We start from the raw sequence: 21,178 nt of genomic DNA on the forward strand, positions 1-21,178 counted from the left end.
TCACTATAGGCTTTGGGAATTCTATAATTAAACAGGTGATTAACCTGTTCAGACCACCGCATGTGCACTTAATAATTTTTTTTTAAAAAGGACTGAAGTTCAAACGCTTGTGTTCAACTTATTCTAATAAAGTGTCGCACATTGCTTATGGGTTTGAAAGTGATAATTCGAACACAAACAATATTATGTGGTCAATTGTTCTATTTGTATCTTGAATTTTATTTAATTTGAGAGGCCAGCTATTCAAAATCCAGGAAGCCCAGATAACGTTTTTCTGGGATATAAAAGTGACATTATCCTGTTTAAGTCTGGAGCATTTGGGAAATCCCAACAAAGGAAGCAGTTTAAAATCTAAGACGTAACCAGTTAATCCGGCCAGTTTGATATTCCTGAACAAGAACAGATAGAATGTTTTTGCAAAGAATCAGCTTAGTTCTTAGAATTGTGATATTTTTATTATTTTGTCTACTTGCAGTTAGACTATATTACGACTGTTTTTTGTGTGTTCATTTTTATTAACAGATCAATTCCCTTGATATTTTAAACTTAAAAACAAGATCTTATGTGATGCTCTATTGCTTTCAAGGACTGGAGTGAGATCTTATGAAGGCCTAAGTCCAGTAGCTAAAAGCAATTTCCAGACAGGGTTTGCTCTGCGTTTCCCAGATGCATTACCGAAAGCTTACCTAGATCTCGCGGCAAGGGAAGACACTCTCAAAGGTACGAGAAGTTAGGTCTCACCATGAGAGTGATCCAAGCTGCAGTGGAGAGTTTCAAAAAAAATAATAAAGATGACCCAAATGTAACTGCTTAATAAACAGCAGCTAACACATAAAATGAGATCTACTCTGGTGTTGTTCTGCACCTTCTAGAGAGCAGGAGGATCCCATGGAGGTGTGGGATAGAATCATTTGGTGAAATAATCTAAAGAAGGGTTCTTGTTATCTTGGGCGCAAACTACAATATTTACATAGATACCAGGGCATGGAATTGCCCATGAAAGAATCTGAAATAGAAAAAAAACTGAAATAAAATGGGTTTAAATCGCGAACTCTCTACAACTTCAAAAGCTTTGTCTTCAATCACCTCCATTAGTCCTTCTGTTCAACATCCAATTTTTTCTCTAAAGCAGTCTGACATTTACACTGTTAAGGTGCTATATAAATGCAGTTTATTTTGTCCAAGCTCCTCTTGAAGCCATTGTCCAGTGTAAATTGTCAATCCTAATTACATTTTTGATTAATAACAGTAAAGATGTATAATTTTGAGGGCCTGGGAATAGTCTCCTTTAGAGCAGAGAAGATTAAGGGGAAATTTGGCAAAGGTATTTAAAATCTTAAAGAATTTTGCTTGAATAAATAGAATAAACTGTTTCCACCGACAGGAGGGTCAGTGACCAGAGGACATTTCAGAGTAAAGATCAAAATGGACTTAACTTGAGTTGTAGGGAATTTGTTTTGCTCCGATATGATGACCTGGAATGCCCTGTCCGCAAGGCTGGTGGAAGCAGATTTAGCAATACTTTTCAACAGGGAAGTGGATAAATGCTTGCAGGGCAGAGCATTCCAGGGCTAAGGGGGAAGATCGAGGGTTAGTGGGTCTATTGGTTCACTCTTTTAAAAAGTTAAGATGGATTAAAATGCTTAATTTGCTGCAGGACTCTACAAATCTCTTACTTAATGCAAACATATTCCTATTGTTGGTGATAGTGAGGATTGATCAAAGCTGGCATTTTCCCATTTTTTCTATCACTTTATGAACCACTGCTTCACTCTTTTGTGAGATACTGTGATGAGCACCACTCAGATGTTCACTTCAGGGTGTCAAATGCGTTTGTGACGTCTTTAGTGAAGGCTTACAGATCACAGGGAACTTTTATATTTAGAATATGTAACGGAAGGAAAGTCCCATTAAGCAGATTAACTAATTAAGGAGAGGCAGAATAAACACACCATAGGCTGATAATCTAAAGTAGTGCCTAGACCGAGCCTAGTTTGGTCTGTCTTCATTTCGGCAAAAAATAAATTGGGCCGACTTGTGCTCTGAGGGAATTAAAGCTTGCATCATTTTAATGTCAACGCAGTGTGAATCAGAAAAGCATTCCAGCTTTCATTCGGGTTGAAGGAAAACGTTTTATTTTACATTTCCTAGCCCCCATGAAGTTATATAATGCATTGTTGTGATAGAGTTCAGGAAAATTTCTAGAACATTGGCAGTAAAGCCAATCATTTTTATATTACATTATTATGTTTTGCTAGGCCATTTCAGAGGGCAGTAAGACCACGTTGCTCAGAGTTTGGAGTCACATGTAGGCCAGAACGAGTAAGGAAGATAGATTTCCTTCCCTAAAGGACATTAGTGAACCGGATGGATTTTTACAACAATTGATGATAGTTTCATTGTCACCATTACTGAGACTAGCTTTCAGTTCCAGATTGAATTTAAATTCCACCAGCTGTCGTGGTGGGATTTTAACCCATATCCCCAGAGCATTAGCTTGGGCATGTGACAATACCACTGTAGTACTGTCTCCCAATTTTATGTTCTGGATTGTTTCCTGTCAATATGGTAATGTTTTAAAGGACGAATTTGAAAAAATCAGTATGAAGCTCTTTTTATGATGTATCTTTATTACTGTGGCTCACTCCATTTAGTTCTTCTGTGCTTTGTATATGAAAAAGATTCACCCTTTGAGTTGTGTCACTCTCACTTTTCCAATAAAACTGGTGCCTTATTTAACAAGTCACTATGGAAAGTAATACCTACATATAATTAATAATTCATGTAGGTTAAGATAGTTGGTTACCCTGTACCAGTTAAGTGTAAGTGCAGGGTAAATTTTGTCTATTGCAATATGCTTAAACCCAATTTTTAAACAGTGTGACATACCAGAGATATCCTTGTGACCGCTGCAATTTGAAACTCCTTTGTTTTTCCTTGCTTGCCCCTTGTCATGCACCTGTGTAGCGCTTCCTGGCTTTATTGGGAACTGTCCAAATACTTCTCTCTTTTCCTGAACCGTACCCTTTCTCCACACATCCCACAGAGAGCTCATTAGCATCCATCAAACAACAGTATCACTTCACTAAACAAAATTACAATACTGCAGATGGTATCACTTGTAATCTGCACAAACCACCAGATTGAAGTTGTGATTAGATTATTTGAATTTTGCAGGAGTTGCAAAATGTATTTGTTGCAGCATTGCCACTGTGCACAGACAGACACTGACAGCATCGAGATGGAAATGAAATTGAGGTTGAAATTTCTCCCACAGCATAAACTCTTTCAAAGTGGCGGTTTAGTGTTGGATATTGCCAGACACTGCCCCAGTGCAGTATTGAGGGAGTGCTGCACCGTCAGAGGTGAATGAGATGTCAGCCTTCTCGGGTTAATGTCAAAAATCCTGCTGTGCTCCTTTGAAGAAGAGTAGGGGGTGTTCTCCCAGATGTACTGGCCAATGTTTGACATTCAACCAGTGTGACTAAAGTAGATGACCTGGTTGTTATCATGTCGTTGTTTGTGGGATCTTGCTGTGCACAAATTGACTGTCTCATTTCTCTACATTGCAACAGTGACTACACTTAATTGACTAATGTACTTTGGGTGCCTTGAAGTTCTGAAAAGGTGCGACATAAATGCAATTTATTTCATTTTTTTTGTTCAGATAAGACGCAGATTTATGAACATCCATTTATTGACTGTCTGCACATCTTTCCAGTGGCATCTGGGAAGGTCGGTGCCCGCAACTGCAAATTGGAAGTAACTGTGTGCACATAAACTTTCAAAGGAACAGCTACAGGGGCCATCTGTGCTCTGAAATGTGCTCTGCAGTCTGGAGAGAGAAACTGTCAAAACACAATGTGACTGATCTCCAGAATTAATTCTGTAGGAATGTAACATGATATATGGGAATGTTGCTCGCTACTGCTCTGTGTAAGGGTAGCTCTGCAAATGTGTCATCCCCCACAACATTCTTTTAGAATTTAAACCTCGGAGCTAAACAACTATCTAGTTTGGGGTGAGATTCATTATTTTTTCTCGCTTTTATGTTGCAAACCTGTTCTTGCACCACCATCAATGGGGCTGAAAACTGGGTACTGGGAGCTGACCAAAGTGCCCGTTGTAGCACTGCACTATCAGTGAGACATTGAGCTGCACATCCCTTTTGTAACATTCACAACATAACGCCTATTTCCAGAGTTAGAACATACAGTGCCGAAGGAGGTCATTCAGCCCATCGAGTCTGCACCCACTTAAGCCCTCACTTCCACCCTACCCCAATAACCCCTCCTAACCCTTTTGGACACTATGGGCAATTTAGCATGGCCAATCCACCTAACCTGCACGTCTTTGGACTGTAGGAGGAAACCGGAGCACCCGGAGGAAACCCACGCAGGCACGGGGAGAACGTGCAGACTCCGCACACACAGTGACCCAGCGGGGAATCGAACCTGGGACCCTGGCGCTGTGAAGCCACAGTGCTATCCATTGTGCGACCGTGCTGCCCATCAGATATTTTGCCTGAATGGATGGGGTTTTTTTTAAAAAGCTTGCACAAATTCTATTTCTTACATTCAGCTGATCTGAGTAAGGACTGTCATGGCGGTGTCGCAAATTACGTACGGTGGAAGAGAAGAAAATCAGTGACTGATCACAACCCAGTGACATTTTTGGTGGATGTTGTGGAGATCACAACCCAGTGACCTTTTTGGTGGATGTTGTGGAGGATGGGTGAGGGTGCCCCTGTAGTTGGGTAACCTACATATGTTGAGAGTCAAGACCACTTGGGTGACATATCGGAAGACACCTTGCACCCAGCTGGTTTAGCACAGGGCTAAATCGCGGGCTTTGAAAGCAGACCAGGGCAGGCCAGCGGCACGGTTCAATTCCCGTACCAGCCTCTCCGAACAGGCGCCGGAATGTGGCGACTAGGGGCTTTTCACAGTAACTTCATTTGAAGCCTACTTGTGACAATAAGCAATTTTCATTCATATAGCTGTACAGTGGAAAATCAAAATCTTCAGGTGAGGGATTAAAAAGAAGTGCCAGTCTCTCAATATCAGACATGTAAATAAAATCCTTCCAACACAATCCTTATTTCCATTTCTCTATATAGTAGTGCATCACATGCCAGAGAGTATATTCCTATCTATTGTCTGGCTCATTTATAAAACAGACAATAAATCAACTATGTAGGGGTTAGCACTGCTGCCTCATGGCGCCAAGGACCCGAGGTCAATCCTGCCCCAGGTCACTGTCCTTGTGGAATTTGCACATTCTCCCCGTGTCTGCATGGGTCTCGCACCCAAACCCAAAGATGTGCAGAGTAGGTGGATTGGCCACACTAAATTGCCCCTTAATTGGAAAAAATGAATTGGATACTCTTTAAAAAAAAATTTAAAGTTATTTACAGTGTAGATTTTCTTTTAAACTATACTTAGGATAATGCTGGGGAAGAGTGAAATGTTGGTGCAAACATAAATTTTTTTAAAAAAATTTAGAGTACCCAATTCATTTTTCAAGTAAGAGCAATTTAACATGGCCAATTCACCCACTCTGCACATCTTTTTGGGTTGTGCGGGTGAGACCCACGCAGACACTGGGAGAATGTGCAAACTCCACACAGACGGGGGGCTGGGATCGAACCTGGGTCCTCGGTGCCGTGAGGTAGCAGTGCTAACCATTGTGCCACCTTGCTGCCCCCGGTGCAAACATAAAACGACAGCCTGGCACAAAAATCTGATCCTCTAATGGAGACGTTTTGTTGTGTTATCTTTTATACTTAAAGAAAAAAGAATCTGAATCACCTCACAAATCAGACCTGGGAATGGAAATTTGGGCAGATTTAATAAACTGGGGTTTTGAAAGGATTGGGAACCGGCATTACCTGGTTTTATTGGGAATTTTGTTTTCGATGTTTCATTTTAAAATATTCTCTTTTTGTGGAGCAGGTGTGAGGTTAGCCAGGGTGGTTGGATATCATGTGCTGCAGACTCTTGTTCTGCAATTATAGTGGAGAAACTGTCCTTCTGTAATGAATACCTGGCAGAGAGATACAATCTGAGATTTAACGAAAGGGTTCCGATGTTATGAACTATCATTGTAAAACATTTGTTCAGTTGCTTTTCTAAACGCATTAGTTATGATCAATACAGTAAATTCCATTCAGGGTCTTGGATTAGGCAGCAGTATCGCTGTGCAATCTCTCATTGCAGGATCATCTTCACACTTGAATAAGCACCTTATGATGGTATCAGATTTGTTAATTGACATGATTTGCAGTTTATTATCCAGTTGGTCTATAATATATATATATATTTATATGTATATGAGAGTACAGAATCTAGAGAGAACTTTTTTATTAATTATTCATCTTTCCTCCCCACCCACCCTCCGATGACAATTTAATAATAATAATAATCTTTTATTGTCACAAGTATGAAGTTACTGTGAAAAGCCCCTAGTCGCCACATTCCGGCGCCTGTTCGGGTAAGCTGGTACGGGAATTGAACCCGCACTGCTGGCCTTGTTCTGCATCACAAACCAGCTGTCTAGCCCACTAAGCTAAACCAGCCCTTGTACATTTTGTACAAACCACCAACAAATCAGAGCTGAATAGTACTTTTTTTAAAGAAGTGTTTATAAAGAGAGGAAAGCAGCAATTTATCCTTTCTTAACTCTTTGTTATAACTAACTTGGGTAAATGACTAACAGCTGTACTTGGCCCATGGACTGATCCCAGACCTATTTGAACTAAATCCCCGCAAGGGTTGCATGAGAAGTGGCTTTAATGGAACAGTGATGGGTAGCGTAGTGGCACAGTGGCTAGCAGTGCTGCCTCACAGCGCCAGGGACCTGGGTTCAATTCCAGCCTTTGATGACTGTCTGTGGAGTTTGTACGTTCTCCCCATGTCTGCGTAGGTTTTCTCCGAGTGCTCCGGTTTCCTCCCACGGTCCAAAGATGTCCAGGTTAGATGGAATGGCCATGTTAAATTCCCTCTTAGTGCTGAAAGGTTAGGTGAGGCTACTGGGTTACGGGGAAAGAGCGAGGGAGTGGGTCTAGGTCGGGTGCTCTTTTAGAGGGTCGGTGCAGACTCGCTGGGCCAAATGGCCCCCTTCTGCACTGTGAGTTAAAGGTAAAGTCGTCATAGTCCCAGATGACAACAGGCTGCTTTCCCCTTTGATTGGGGAGAGCTAACTGGTGGTGATTTAACGTGAGCATCACCACACGTCAGGCGAGGGGCAAGATTGAGAAAGTGGGGCCTTCATGAATAACCTGCACTGTAGGGATTATATGGAATCTATGGACCAGTCCATGTCTAAATATTAAATCAAGCTGTATACCCAGAACCACCATTGCACAATGCCTCAGGAGACTGGCCTGTTATTAATGTATTACATTCCATTGATTGTGGGCCGGTTTAGCTCAGTTGGCTGGACAGCTAGTTTGTGATGCAGAGCAAGACCAATATTCTAATTGAGTGAAGGTTACAGCAATATACAGCTTTGACTATCGAAGGAGTACTCCTTACACAAGATTTAAAAAAAAAAAAAGATGTATTTTAGTCCAAACATGTCCAAAAAATACAAAACGTAAATAATCTGGGGAACATTCTCCCCAACTCACAATTTTACAGTCTGTGCAAGTTTTTCCCCTTCACTCCCCCCCGCCCCCCCCACAACAAACAATTCCTCAAACATGGCCGTGAACAATCCCCAGCGTGTCACAAAGCCCTCCACTGATTCCCTTAATTCAAACTTCTCAAACCGGAGGAAGTCTTATTTGTGCCCTAGCCAGGCCTCCATCCCCGGCGGCATTGCCAACCACTATTCCAGCACCCAGGGTGGCAGAGGCCACAACATTGGCCTTCCTCCCCTTTATCAGCTCTGGCATTTCCGATACCCCAAAAATCGGCACCATAGGGTCTGGCCCGTCCTCTACCTCCACAATCTTTGCTAGTGTCCCGAGCACTCCCGCCCAGTATCTAACTTCTCACACCTCCCAGAACATATACATGGTTTGCTGGTCCTTGCCCGCACTTCTCACACTCATCTGCCACCCCATGAAAGAACTCACGCATCCTCGCGCAAGTCATGTGCACCTTGTGTACCACCTTAAACTGTATCAAGCTCATCCTCGCACACGAGGTTGAATTCACCCTGCGCAGCACTTCACTCCACACTCCCCAACCTATCTCCCCCTTCCCCCCCAATTCCTCCCATTTCTCCTTGATCCTCACCACTTGCACTCCCCCCCCCCCCCCCCCCCCCCCGTTCCTCCAGCCACACGTATAAGTCCCCAGTCTTACCCTCTCCTTCCACGTCCAAAAGCAGCAATAGGGCATACTTTGGCAGCCCAGGAAACACTTTCAACATCTTGCGTGCAAAGTCCATCACTTGTATATTCCTAAATTCACTTCACTTCGGGAACTCTACCCTCTCCTGGAGCTCTTCCAAACTTGTGAACCTCTCCTCCAAGTATAAATCTCTCGACCGCACCAGCCCCGCATCTCTCCACATCCTGTACATGCCATCCGTCTACCTTGGCTTGTACCCATGGTTCTCACACAATGATGTTAACACCGACATCCCCTCCATCCTGAAGTGTCTCCTAAACTGGTGCCACACCCTAATCGTGGGCTATACGACCGGGCTCTCAATATATCTCCTCGGTGCCAGTGGTAGCGCCACCGTCGCTATGGCACTCAGGATTGACCCCCCACAGGACTCTTCCTCCATTCTATCCCCTCTCCTCCCCACCACCGCCTCACTTTTCCACATTTGCTGCCCAGTAGCAGTGCAACAGATTCGGTAACGCCATCCCCTTTCAGTCTCTGCCTCTGTAGCAGGGCCCTCTTTGGCACCTTCCTCGCTCATATTAACTCCGAAATCACTGACCAGCTTCTGGAAAAAGGCCTTCAGATTAAATACCGGGAATCGCTGGAATAAGAATAAGAGCCTTGGCAGGACATTCATTTTTACCACTTGGACCCTCCCCACCTGCGTCAGGTGTAGCGCTTCCCACCTCTTAAAGTCCTCTTTTATCTCCTCCACCAACTTTGTTAAATGCCATTTGTGCAATGTCGTCCACTCCCTCGTTGTCTGGATCCCCAGATACCTGAGGGCTACCCTAAATGGAAACACCCCTAAATTATCTCGTTCACCGGAAACACCTCACTTTTTCTCGCGTTCATCTTGTAACCCAAGAAAGCCCCGAACCTCTTTAATAAGCCCATAATTCTCCCCATACTCTCCAGCGGGTCTCATTCATACCACAGCAGTTCATCTGTGTACAAACGACACCCCCTGCTCTCTACTTCACTCATAATCCCCTGCCACTCTGCTGACCCCCTAAGGGCCATCGCCAAGGGCTCTATTGCTAGTGCAAACAACAGAAGTGACAGCGGACACCCCTGCCTCATTCCCCTATGCAACCCAAAACTCCATGAGCTCATGTTGTTTTTCCATACACTCGCCACCGGAGCCACGTACAACAGATGAACCCGTGCCACAAACTTTGGCCCAAACCCAAACCTTCCCAGAACCTCAAACAGATACCGTCACTCAACCAGGTTAAAAGCCTTCTCTGTGTCCATAGACACCACGACCTCCGGTACCTGTCCCCTCGATGAGGTCATGGTCACATTCAATAACCGCCTAATATTACTAGAGAGTTGCTACCCTTCATGAATCCTCTGCAATACCCCAGCACGCATCTTTCCATCCTCCCTGCCACTAACTTAGCCAACACTTTCATGTCTGTATTCAGCAGTGATATAGGCCTGTATGACCCAAACTCTACCGGGTCCTTTCCTTTCTTTGGAATTAGCGTGACAGTCGCCTGTGTCATTGTCTCCAGCAGCTCCATCTTCTCCAGCGCCTCGCTAAACGCCCCTATAAATGTGGTGCCAACTCCGTCGCAAACTCCTTTATAAAACACCGCCGGATAACCTTCTGGCCCCGGGGCTTTCCCCCGATTTATCCCTCTTATGCTTTCCATCACCTCTCTCAACCCTAATGGCTCTTCTAGCACCTGCCTCCTCTCCTCATCCAACCGCAGGAACTCCAATCCGTCCAAAAACCGCCCCATATCCCCTTCCTCACCCCCCTAATCGGCCCTATACAATTTCTCATAATACTCCCTGAACGCCTCATTTATCCTTCCCGGCTCCGACACTACCTTTCCCTTCCCTGTCCGTACCCTCAAGATTTCTCTGGAAGCGGGTTGCCTCTGTATCTGATGGGCTAGCATGCAGCTCGCCTTCTCTCCATATTTATATTGCACCCCCCTCACCCTCCGCAGCTGCCTCACCGCCTTCCCGTCGTCAACCTATCAAACTGCCCCTGTAACCTCTTTCTCTTTGCCAATCCCTCCACGGTGGGATGTCGGGGTGTCTAAAATATTCCCTGTCCACCTCGCCTATTTAATCCAATAATCGTCCATATTCCTCTCTCCTCTTCCTATCCCCATGCACCTTCAACGAGATAATGTCCCTCCCGAACCACCACCTTCAATGTCTCACAGAATGTGGATGCCGATACGTCCCCATTTTGGTTCAGCTCCATGTAGTCCTTAATCACCGACCACACCTTATTGCAGAACCCCCGTCCGCTAAAAGCCCCGAGTCTAGCCTCCAACCTGGCCTCTGTTCCTGCCTCGAGCGAAGTCCAACCTCCAGCCTTTGTGGCGTGTGGTCCGGTATTATGATTCCTACATACTCTGCCCCCACCAACACCCCTCAGCTCGCCACAAAAAAAAATCACCCCTGGAGTATACTTTGTACAAGCGCAAGGAGTAACCCCCCCCCCCCCAAAGGTTCCGAAACCTCCATGGGTCCACCATACCCAACCTTTCCATAAACCCTCCCAGATCCTTCGCCATCAGCAGTCATCCCATTGACCTGAGCCTCGACCTGTCCACCCTTGGCTCCAGCACACAATTAAAGTCCCCTCCCACAATCAACTGTTGCGTGGCCAAGTCTGGAATCACTCCCAGCAACCCCCTCACAAACCCCACATCGCCCCAATTGGGTGCATATACAGTCACAAGCACCACCGGCGTTTCCTCCAGCATCCCACTCACTATCACGTATCGCCCACCCTGGTTCCGCACTTCCTTGGCACTTACAAACCCCGTCTTCTTGCTCAACAGAATGGCCACACACCTCGGGACTTCGAGTCAAACCCCGAGTGAAACACCTGACCCACCCATCCTTTTCTCAACCTAACCTGATCCCTCACCCGGAGGTGCATCTCCTGCAGAAAGACCACCCCGCCTTCAGGCTCCCGAAGTGCGCAAATACCAGTGATCTCTTCACCGGCCTGTTCAGCCCCCGCACTTTCCATGTTATAAACCTTACCGGAGGCTTGCGCCTCCATTCCCCTCTACTGTCTGCTATCCACCCCTCCAGATTCTATCGCCCTAAACCAGACCCATACTAGATGGCCCCCTTCTCCGCCCATGACCACGCTTCTCCTCCAACACTGCCACCCCGCATCCCTCTCCCCACTCCCCTTGGACAACCCTCGCGGCCATCTCCCCCACCTCACTTCCATTCACCAGCATTACCTGCCAGCGCAGCAGCTCCTGCCCAAAGGCTCCTCCTATCTACCCCTCCCCTCCACCTTTTCCTCCTTGATCTGTGTAAATGGCTCCCTGTGGACCTTGCCCTCCCTACACAAAGAAAGACACATCCAAAGCAACAGGACACCTCCTCCAAAAAATAAACACCACCACTGCGACTGGAGACCACCATACAAACTTGGTACCCCTTAACAAAAAATCGCCACAATAATCTCACTCCACCCGAGAAGAAAGAATCCCCCCCCGCCCCAAATCCTCTGGCCCCCACACTACCTGAATCCTCCAAACTCCGTTGTTCCAACTCCTCCGCCTCCCACCAAAGTTCAGTTCTCCCCCAGTTTATGCTCTTTAATAAAGTCATTGGCTGCCTCTGGGGTTTTGAAATAATACTCACGGCCTTCAAAAGTCGCACATAGTTTTGCCAGGGACTGCACCCCTAACCTGATCTGTCAATAAAGAGCCGGCTTGGCCCTGTTAAACCCAGCATGCCTTTTCGCCAGCTCAGCTCCAATATCCTGATATATTTGGTCCCCTCCCATTTGCAGTTCCACTTCTCCCTGGCCCACTGCAGGATCTTCTCCTTCTCCACAGGCTTGTGGAGCTTCACAATTACCACCCGCGGTGACTCCCCGCGATCTTGGCTTCAGCCTTAAAGACTTCTGTGCTCTAGGGCCTTGTCCAGCACCCCCTTCGCCACCAGCCCTGCCAGCATCCTCGAGACGTATCTCGTAGCACTCGTGCCTTCCACACCGTCAGGGAGGTCGACGATGTGCAAATTCTGCCTTCTAGATTTGTTCTGCTCCTCTCTTTGTTCTTAACTTGCAAAGGAACCCCGCCTCAGCCTCCTATGCCACCACCCGATCACTGTGGTCAGATATCACCCTCTCCATCTCCCGGACCTATGACCCCTGCGCCTCCAAACACTTCTCGACCCTCTCCATCGAGTTTTTCAGGGGTGCAACCGCTCCTTCGATGGCCTTCGATTGATCTTCCTGCATCTCCTTTCTTTGTTGGCAGAACTCTTCTCTAATAAACGCCATCAGCTGCTCCATCTTGGGTTTTCCAACATGTGACGACCCTTTCCCCTCCGCAATCTTTCCAATTGTTGCTGCGCCACAGATCTCTTCCAATTCCTTGGCCAGGTCTTTAACCTTCTGCCGGGTCTGATAACCAGCAGACATGCCACTCACGGGGAGGATCTTCTCCTCCACACCTTAAACTAAAACTACACTTTCCTGACAAAATTCTCCCGTTCTCTGGTAAAAAGAGCTCAGATCCACGCCGTCAAGCCAGAGCTGCCCTGGGTTCGACCACTCACTCACTCCATGGCCGCCACCGCAAGTCTGACACGATTATCAACCATGCCTATAAAATGGTCAGTGCTGTGGATAGTATGACATATTGTTGAGCTTTATAATTGGTTTAATGCTAAGTTAAAAACTATTTGTTCTAGTATTTTGAATGATGGTGTTCTAAGTTTCCATTTAGATCTATATAGGTCATGATTACAAGCTGATGTCATTTCAAGGAAGTGAAACTGAGAAGGTGTAAGTTGATTTGTTTCTAATCAATATTGGAATGGATCACAATCTCACAGCCCCAACAAGGAAGTTGATTTAATTTAATTTAATCACTTCAAATATTTGAATATAAATTGGAACAACAGCTTGCATTTATAATGGGTAAAATCTCCCAACACGCTTCACAGGAGCATGATCAAAGTTCGACACTGAGCCACATAAGGGGATGTTAGGCCAAATGTTTAGTAAGAAGGTAGGTTTTAAGTAGTGTCTTAAAGGAGGTGAGAGGTAGATGGGAAATTGTAGAGCATAGGGCTTTAGCAGCTGAAGGCTCGGTCATCCATGGATGTTCAGATGTCCAGAATTGGAAGAGCTCAGGGCTACCATAAGAACACAAGAAATAGGAGCAGGAGTAGAATATGTGACCTGTTTTGCTATTTGATACAATTATGGCTTATCTTCTAGCTCAGTGCAACTTCCCACCCTCTCCCAGTGATTCCCTGAGAGACCAAATATTCAGCTTGAAATATATTCAATGTTAGAGCTCCCACATAATTTTCAGATAGTGAATTCCAACAGTTCACGGCCCTCAAGTGAAGAAATTTCTCTTCAACTTAGTCATAAATGATCAACTGCTTGTAAGGCTGGAGAAGATCACAAAGATATGGAAAGGCAAAGGCCATGGAGGAATTTGAAAATAAGGAACATTTTAAAATAAGGTGTTGCCAGACCTCAGGTCATTTCTACCAGCAAATACTGGGTTGATGTATAAACTGGAATTGGTGTGGGATAGGTCACTGGCAGCAATGTTTGGATGATTGGATTAGATTTGTTTATTGTCACGTGTACCGAGGTACAGTGAAAAGTATTGTTTATTGCAACTCTATTGCATACAGTTCAGACAGATAATTCCATACATGAAAAGAAAATACATAGGGCAAACATAAAATACACAATGTAAATACATAGACACAGGCATCAGGTGAAGCATACAGGAGTGTAATACTACTCAGTAGAGAAGACATGTGAAGAGATCAGATCAGTCCATAAGAGGGTTGTTTAGGAGTCTGATAACAGCGGGGAAGAAGCTGTATTTGAATCTGTTAGTGGCAGAACTTGGGATGCCAGCTAGCGGTGCATTGGAATAGTTAAACCTAGAGATGAAAAAGTAATTGTGAGTGACATCAGGACCACAACCTGACTAGAGCATATTCAAGATTTTTTTTGACCTCCTTGGGGAGGAACCAAGTACCAGGGAGAAGGACTGAATTGACAAATGGAAATAGTCTGACAACAAAATCATTTGATTTCCGTTTTTGGAATATATACAAAAAGGAAACTGCTTAATCAATATTTCATGATTTAATCAAAATATTTAGTGATTTTTTTACTGGAACAGTTACAAAGTCTGCCCAGTTTAATAGAAGCTGAAATTTGTAACTAAAGGTTCATTCCTGTCAACTACTCTAACCACAATTACCAATGCTCCCAATTATCCATAAAATGTTTCATGGCAGTTGAGATGCCAAATTAAGATCCCCAGCAGCTGGTAATCTGATAAAAGAGAAGTATTCTTAATTCTGTTTTTCCAGTTTTACTTAAATCCATTTTGCCACCTGTGATAATTCATTTCCATATGTTAATGAAAGACTTATAAAACTTGGAATAATGTAGTGCCAAAGCACTTTACAGCCCATTAAGTAATATTTAAAATATGTATATAGTTTGACCTTCTTAAATGTACTTTAACATGACAAATACAAAACTCATTAATACTTTCTAACAACAGCAACTTAGTTTTATAGATGCTTAACTTTGCCTGGTATTTAAGATACAGTCTGATTTGTAACAATTGCATTTTGCATTCTGTACTGTCGAACCCTTGCTCCTTCAGGAAGTGCCAGGGGCCCTCTGTTATAGCTGGTAACCGAGGCTCCACCGTAAATGGAAGTACTGTTATGGTCTTGACCTTTTTAATTGAGCTGTCAACAGTAAGGAGAATATAATACTTAACAATTGGAAATAAACTTGTGTTTTCTCTTCAGGTATATTTAACAGTTCTGAAGCATGGAGACTCTACAACACTAGACACAATGTTGAAGGTAGGTGGCTGCTTCTGTGTATCGAGCTTGGATAGAATTTTCTCCTCCTTCCGCCGCGCGCCCCCCCCCCCCCAACCACCATTTTTTTGTCTTAGCCTTTCAGTATATTCACATTTAAACTAGAAAGACACCATATTTTTAGGTTTCTCCTGAGCCACACAGGGCAGGAAATCCTAGAAAGGATTCCCCCCTTTGTTCTGAGTGTTAGCCCATAGCTTCCTCTGAGTGGCAGTCACTGGTAGATTGTAATTCTGGGGGAACTTACCTTTGTTGAAATTCCAAAGTTCCTGTCTCACCCAGCTTTCCTCACTCAGGCCGGGTGAGACAGGAGCAGCGAAGAGCATCAGCACCACTGTATCAACGTGGTGTAAATGGAGCACAGCCAGAGAGGACATGCTCCCTTTTTACAGCATGAACTGGTGTAAAGGGACTATTGAAAAGGAGAAGGGAAGTTTCAACGGTGGGTGGGGAGGCATCAGAGTTGGACTGGGGGAGGGGGGGATTTGGTGTCAGACCCAGGCTTTGGTTTTGGGGTGGTACCGGGAGTGGGTGTCGTGTTGGGGGTGATGTCCCATGTGGGGTGAGGTCTGGGTGCATAAAATAGTCACTCTGGACTTCCAGTGACGATCATGGTGTGAGTGGTCGCACATTTGGTGGCTTCCGCTCGTGACGGTATTTTTGGACCTTTTCTCCGGCTATTAGGACGATTTGTTGAGGAAAATAGGTGCGGGAGTGGTGGAAGGAGAGGGTGTCCCACCGGTGGATGGATTCATGGACCAAGAGTGGTTTTAAGAGAAGTGAGCAGTTGGAGTGATAAGTTGTACCTACGACATGGGAAGGTGGCGGAGGGTAAGGGATCGGCCCTATCGTCTCAGTGGACGATGGAGCAGCTGGTGGACTCTTGAACAAGAAGTTCACCCAGCAGAGGAAGGAGACTCTGGAGGACCTGTGAAGGATGGTGGACCCGATTAAGGCGGGGATCGACCGCGTGGAGATGAGGCTGGAGGCTCAGAGCCAGGCGATCCAGGAGGTGGAGGAGGTGGTGGGGAAGCATGAGGTGCAGCTCACTTCGATGGCGGCTGAAATGGGGGTGATGCGTGATAATCAGAGGCGGCTACAGGAGAAGGTGGAGGATTTGGAGAACAGGTCCCAGAGGTAGAACTGAGGATCGTAGGGCTGCCGGAGGACAGCGAGGGAGCGGATGCGGACTTGTATGTGGCTCAGATGTTTGAGAAGTTGCTGGGAGAGGGGGCTTTCGAGCGGCCCTTGGAGGTGAATCGGGCGCTCAGGGCGTTGATACGTAGATACATTCATAGAAGATAGGAGCAGGCCCTTTGAGCCTGCTCCGCCATTCATCACGATCATGGCTGATCTTCCAACTCAATAGCCTAATCCTGCTTTCTCCCCATTGCCTTTGACCCCATTCTTCCCAAGTGCTATATCCAGCCGCCTCTTGAATATATTCAATGTTTTAGCATCAACTACTTCCTGTGGTAATGAATTCCACAGGCTCACCACTCTGTGTGGAGAAATGTCTCCTTATATCTGTCTGAAATGGTTTACCCCGAATCCTCCGACTGTGACCCCTGGTTCTGGACATACTATCATTGGTAACATCTTCCCTGCATCTACCCTGTCTAGTCCTGTTAAAATGCTACAAGTCTGTATGAGATCCCCCCTCATTCTTCTGAACTCCAGTGAGAACAATCCCAACCTAGTCCATCTCTGCTCATATGACAGTCTCGCCATCCCTGGAATCAGTCTGGTAAACCTTCGCTGCTCTCCCTCGAGAGCAAGACCACCCTTCCTCAGAGAAGGAGACCAAAACTGCACACAATACTCCAGGTGTGGCCTCACCCAGGCCCTGTACAATTGCAGCAACACGTCACTGCTTCTATACTCAAAACCTCTCGCAATGAAGGCCGACATACCATTAGCCTTCTTTACTGCCTGCTGCACTTGCATGCTTGATGAGGAAGCCGCAGGGTAACGAGCTACTGAGGGCGATGGTGGTGCGGATGCATCGGTTTCTGGATAAGGAGCGGATCATGAGGTGGGCCAGGCAGACGAGGTGATGTACCTGGGAGGGCAGTAAACTCCGAATGTACCATGACCTGGGTTGTAGAGCTGGCCAAGAGGAGAGCGGGGTTGAACAAGGTGAAGGCTGGCCTCTTTAAAAAGGGGGTGAAATTTGGAATGATGTACGAGGCTCGCCTCTGGGTGACCTACAATGGTCAGGAACTTTATTTTGGGACGCCGGAGGAAGCAATGGAGTTTTTATGGGACAACTGACTGGTAGGAGAAGGAAGACATTGAACTTTGGAGGAGGTGTTCGTTTTTGATCCTTTTGGGATTTTAAGGTTTTTTTTCCCTCTGGGGGCCATTGTTCTGTGTCCTGCTGTGGGGTTGCACTTTTCTTTGCTTTTGGGTTTCGAATGTTTGTGTTGTTTGCACCGGGATAGTGTTTGGGGGGGGTGGGGGAGGGGGGGGGGGGGGGGGGTGGTTGAGGGGAGCGCAGTGGGGCTGAGCAGGTGGTTAGAGTGTTGATGGGGGTTGGGATTGTTATTTTGTGGTGGGGGGGAAGGGGAGGGGCTTTTGAAATGCAATTGGGGGATACGTGGAACTGAACGACACGAGTGAGGTTTCGGCTGCCACGCTGTGGGAGTCATTGAAGGCAGTGGTAAGGGGGAAATTAATTTTGATATGGGCACACAGGGATAAGACGGAGCGGGCAGAGATGGCGAGAGGTTAGTGGATGAGATCTTGCAGGTGGACAGGAGGTATTTGGAGGGCCCGGAAGCGGGGTTGCTGAGGGAGCGGCAGAAACTGCAGATGGAGTTTGGGTTGTTATCTACTGGTAAGGCAGTAGGGCAGTTGAGAGCAAAGGGGGCGGTTTATGAATATGGGGAAAAGGCGAGTAGGATGTTAGGCGAGTAGGATGTTGGCATGTCAACTGAGGAAGCAGGAGGCAGCAAGGGAGATCGGGAAGGTGAAGGATAGAGGAGGGAAGGTGGTCTTGGACCCGGTGAGAGTGAATGGGGTGTTCGGGGATTTTTACGCTGTATGAGTCGGAGCCCCCAGCCAGGATGGAGGGAATAAGGCAATTTTTGGAGAGAGTTCCTGAGGGTGGAGGAGGACCCGGTGGAAGGGCTGGGGGTCCCCATTGGGTTGGTGGAGGATCTGGGGCGATGCAGAAGGGTTTCCAGTGGAATTTTTCAAAACATTCTCGAGGGACTTGGGGGCCCCTGCAGGTAAGGGCATTCAATGAGGTGAGGGAGCAAGGGGTACTCCTCCCCGAAGTTATCGCAGGACTCGATCTTAATTTTAAAGAGGGACAAGGATCCAGAGCAGTGTGGGTCCGACAGGCCAATTTTGATGTTAAATGTGAATGCCAAGTTACTGGCCGATATTTTGGCCTCTAGGATTGAGGACTGTGTGCCGGGGGAGATGGAGGAGGACCAGACGGGGTTTGAGAAGGGGAGGCATCTGTCAGCCAACATCAGGAGGCTGCTGAATGTTATAATGATGGAGGCAGCGTCTTGCAGGGATACGAGTTTGGAGGCGCTATTGACAGTACCTTTGCCGTTCTCGTCGGTCAGGTACTCCACAAACTCGGTGGTGAGGGGACAGTGGCGGCAGCACCTGAGACTGGAGGGAGCCTCGGTTTGGGCACCGATATGTGGGAATCAGCGGTTTGTTCCGGGGGTGGAGGGGCAGGGTGGGGGGTTCCAGGGGTGGGGATTGAGCGGTTTGGGGGCCTGTTCATCGAGGGCAGCTTTCCGAGTTTGGAGGAGGAATTTGAATTGGTTCGGTATTTGCAGGTGAGGGACTTTGTCCGGAAGCAGGTACCATCCTTTCCACACCTGCCTCCCCAGGGGCTGCAGGACGGGGGGGTGTCAAGAACAGGGGTAGGGGAGAGAAAAGTGTCAGAAATTTACACAAAGCTGATGGATTGGGAGGGATCCCCAATACGAGTAGTGAAGCGTAAGTGGGAGGAGGAGTTGGGTAGGGAGTTGGAGGCTGGGCTGTGGGATGAGGCCCTAAGGAGGGTGAATGCATCCTCGTTGTGCGCTAGCCTTATCCATATCCAGTTTAAGATGGTCCACAGGGCACATATGACTGTGGCCAGGATGAGTAGGTTTTTTGAGGCGGGGGGGGGGGGCGGGACGGGAGATAGGTGTCGGCAGTGTGCGGGTGGGCCCGCGAATCATGCCCACATGTTTTGGGCATTACCGAAGCTTGGGGGATTCTGGCAGGGGTTTGCCAATGTTGTGTCGTTAGGTATTTTGTTGAGTTGTTTTTTTTGCAGCCCTGTTGGCTTGCTTTGTTTTGTGATTATGTTTGTTGTATTAATATATAAATGCCTCAATAAAATATTTTCCCCCCAAAAATAGTCACTTTGAAGTTAGACATGCTTTTTTTTCTTTCTAACTCTTCCAGAATAACTATGAGTGTAAAACTGGCAGAACCAAGTGAAGTTATTTAAAATGCTTTCTCGGATGATTTCCAGCCCTGCGCAATTGTCCAGGGGAAGTTCACCTTTCTGGATGACTACTGGGTAAACCCTTACGTGCGAATGTCCAAGAGAGATTCCCCAGTGCATCATTGGGTTACTCCCACCCCTCCAAATGCAACACTGGGGAGCCAGGAAGTTATGGGCCAATAATTCAATCAGCAATAGAGGCATCCAGACGTGCCCAGGAAGAGAGAGTATTGACCAATATTCATGACTGATTGCTGTCCTTTTGATTCTTATTTTCCATTGTTATATAATTCATTCATAGTACCAAGTTTTTTCCCCCAACTATTGTGGCTGCAATAATAATTCCTTCAAGCCATCTCCAGCAGTATTGAGAAGTTCCTTAGGATAATAATAATTGCTTATTGTCACAAGTAGGCTTCAATGAAGTTACTGTGAAAAGCCCCTAGTCGCCATATTCCGGCGCCTGTTCGGGGAGGCCGGTATGGGAATTGAACCCGCGCTGCTGGCATTGTTCAGCATTGCAAGTCTGCTGTTTAGCCCACTGTGCTAAAGATTTGATGGATGAGGAAAGGTTTGAGTTCAGCTGTTGCCATTTGCAGTCGAAATGCCTGTTGCTCCTCTTCAGGGCTCAAAATTAATAATTAAATCATAGCTTGTCATGGAGTCATGCTTTCAACAAAGAAAGAAGTCTTACAGGTTAAAGTCCAACAGGTTTGTTTCAATGTCACTAGCTTTCGGAGCGCTGCTCCTTCCTCTGTGAATGAAGAGATATGTTCCAGAAACATATATATAGATAGATTCAAAGATGCCAGACAATGCTTGGAATGCGACCATTAGCAGGTGATTAAATCTTTACAGATCCAGAGATGGGGTAACCCCAGGTTAGAGAGGTGTGAATTGTGTCAAGCCAGGACAGTTGGTGGGATTTCGCAGGCCAGATGGTGGGGGATGAATGTAATGCGACATGAATCCCAGGTCCCGGTTGAGGCCGCACTCATGTGTGCGGAAAGTTTCTTGGTGCAGAATTTGGTGACTTACAGCTGTTTTGCTGTCTTAACAGAGACAGACTAACATACCCCAGGGGATATATTGTACCTGGAATATTCAAGGCCTATGTTGTTTTGCATTGTCACACCAAAATCAGGGGTGCTGTGATGTAAAATTCCATTGCTGCAGAAAGAGATTATAAAATTGTGGTAAATATTCCACACCTAAAAACTGTGACTTTTTATTCCAGTTTTGATACTGTTGATTGTTAAAGTCACTCTTATATAATAAATTGAATGTTTTTTCAAGTCGACTTTTCAGCTTCCAGCCTGAGAGGTGAATGAGGAGGGTCTTTGTAGAAATATAGAGATTTTCAGTGAAATAGAAAAACTTAATTCTGAGCATTGTTGGAATTTAAAGCAAGCCTGCAGAACACGGGTGCAAAATGTAAAAATGGCAAGATCAGGGTTGTTGGGGTGCATATCTTTGCGTATCTTTA

The 21,178-nt window shown here is 46.1% G+C and overlaps 1 protein-coding gene across 2 annotated transcripts in view; it reads left to right on the forward strand.

Moving 5' to 3' along the window:
- npepps (aminopeptidase puromycin sensitive) overlaps nt 1–21,178 on the forward strand; it is a 318,075-nt gene that overhangs the window by 265,840 nt on the left and 31,057 nt on the right. For both annotated transcript variants that reach the window (XR_011937518.1, XM_072487504.1), the window contains exon 19: nt 15,153–15,209. Coding sequence is in view for 1 of the 2 variants with exons in the window: in XM_072487504.1 (XP_072343605.1) it covers nt 15,153–15,209 (57 nt within the window). In the remaining variant the exon portion in view is untranslated. The remainder of the gene's footprint in view (nt 1–15,152; nt 15,210–21,178) is intronic.

This window comes from Scyliorhinus torazame, chromosome 21 (assembly GCF_047496885.1).
Source record: "Scyliorhinus torazame isolate Kashiwa2021f chromosome 21, sScyTor2.1, whole genome shotgun sequence".
NCBI lineage: Eukaryota > Metazoa > Chordata > Chondrichthyes > Carcharhiniformes > Scyliorhinidae > Scyliorhinus > Scyliorhinus torazame.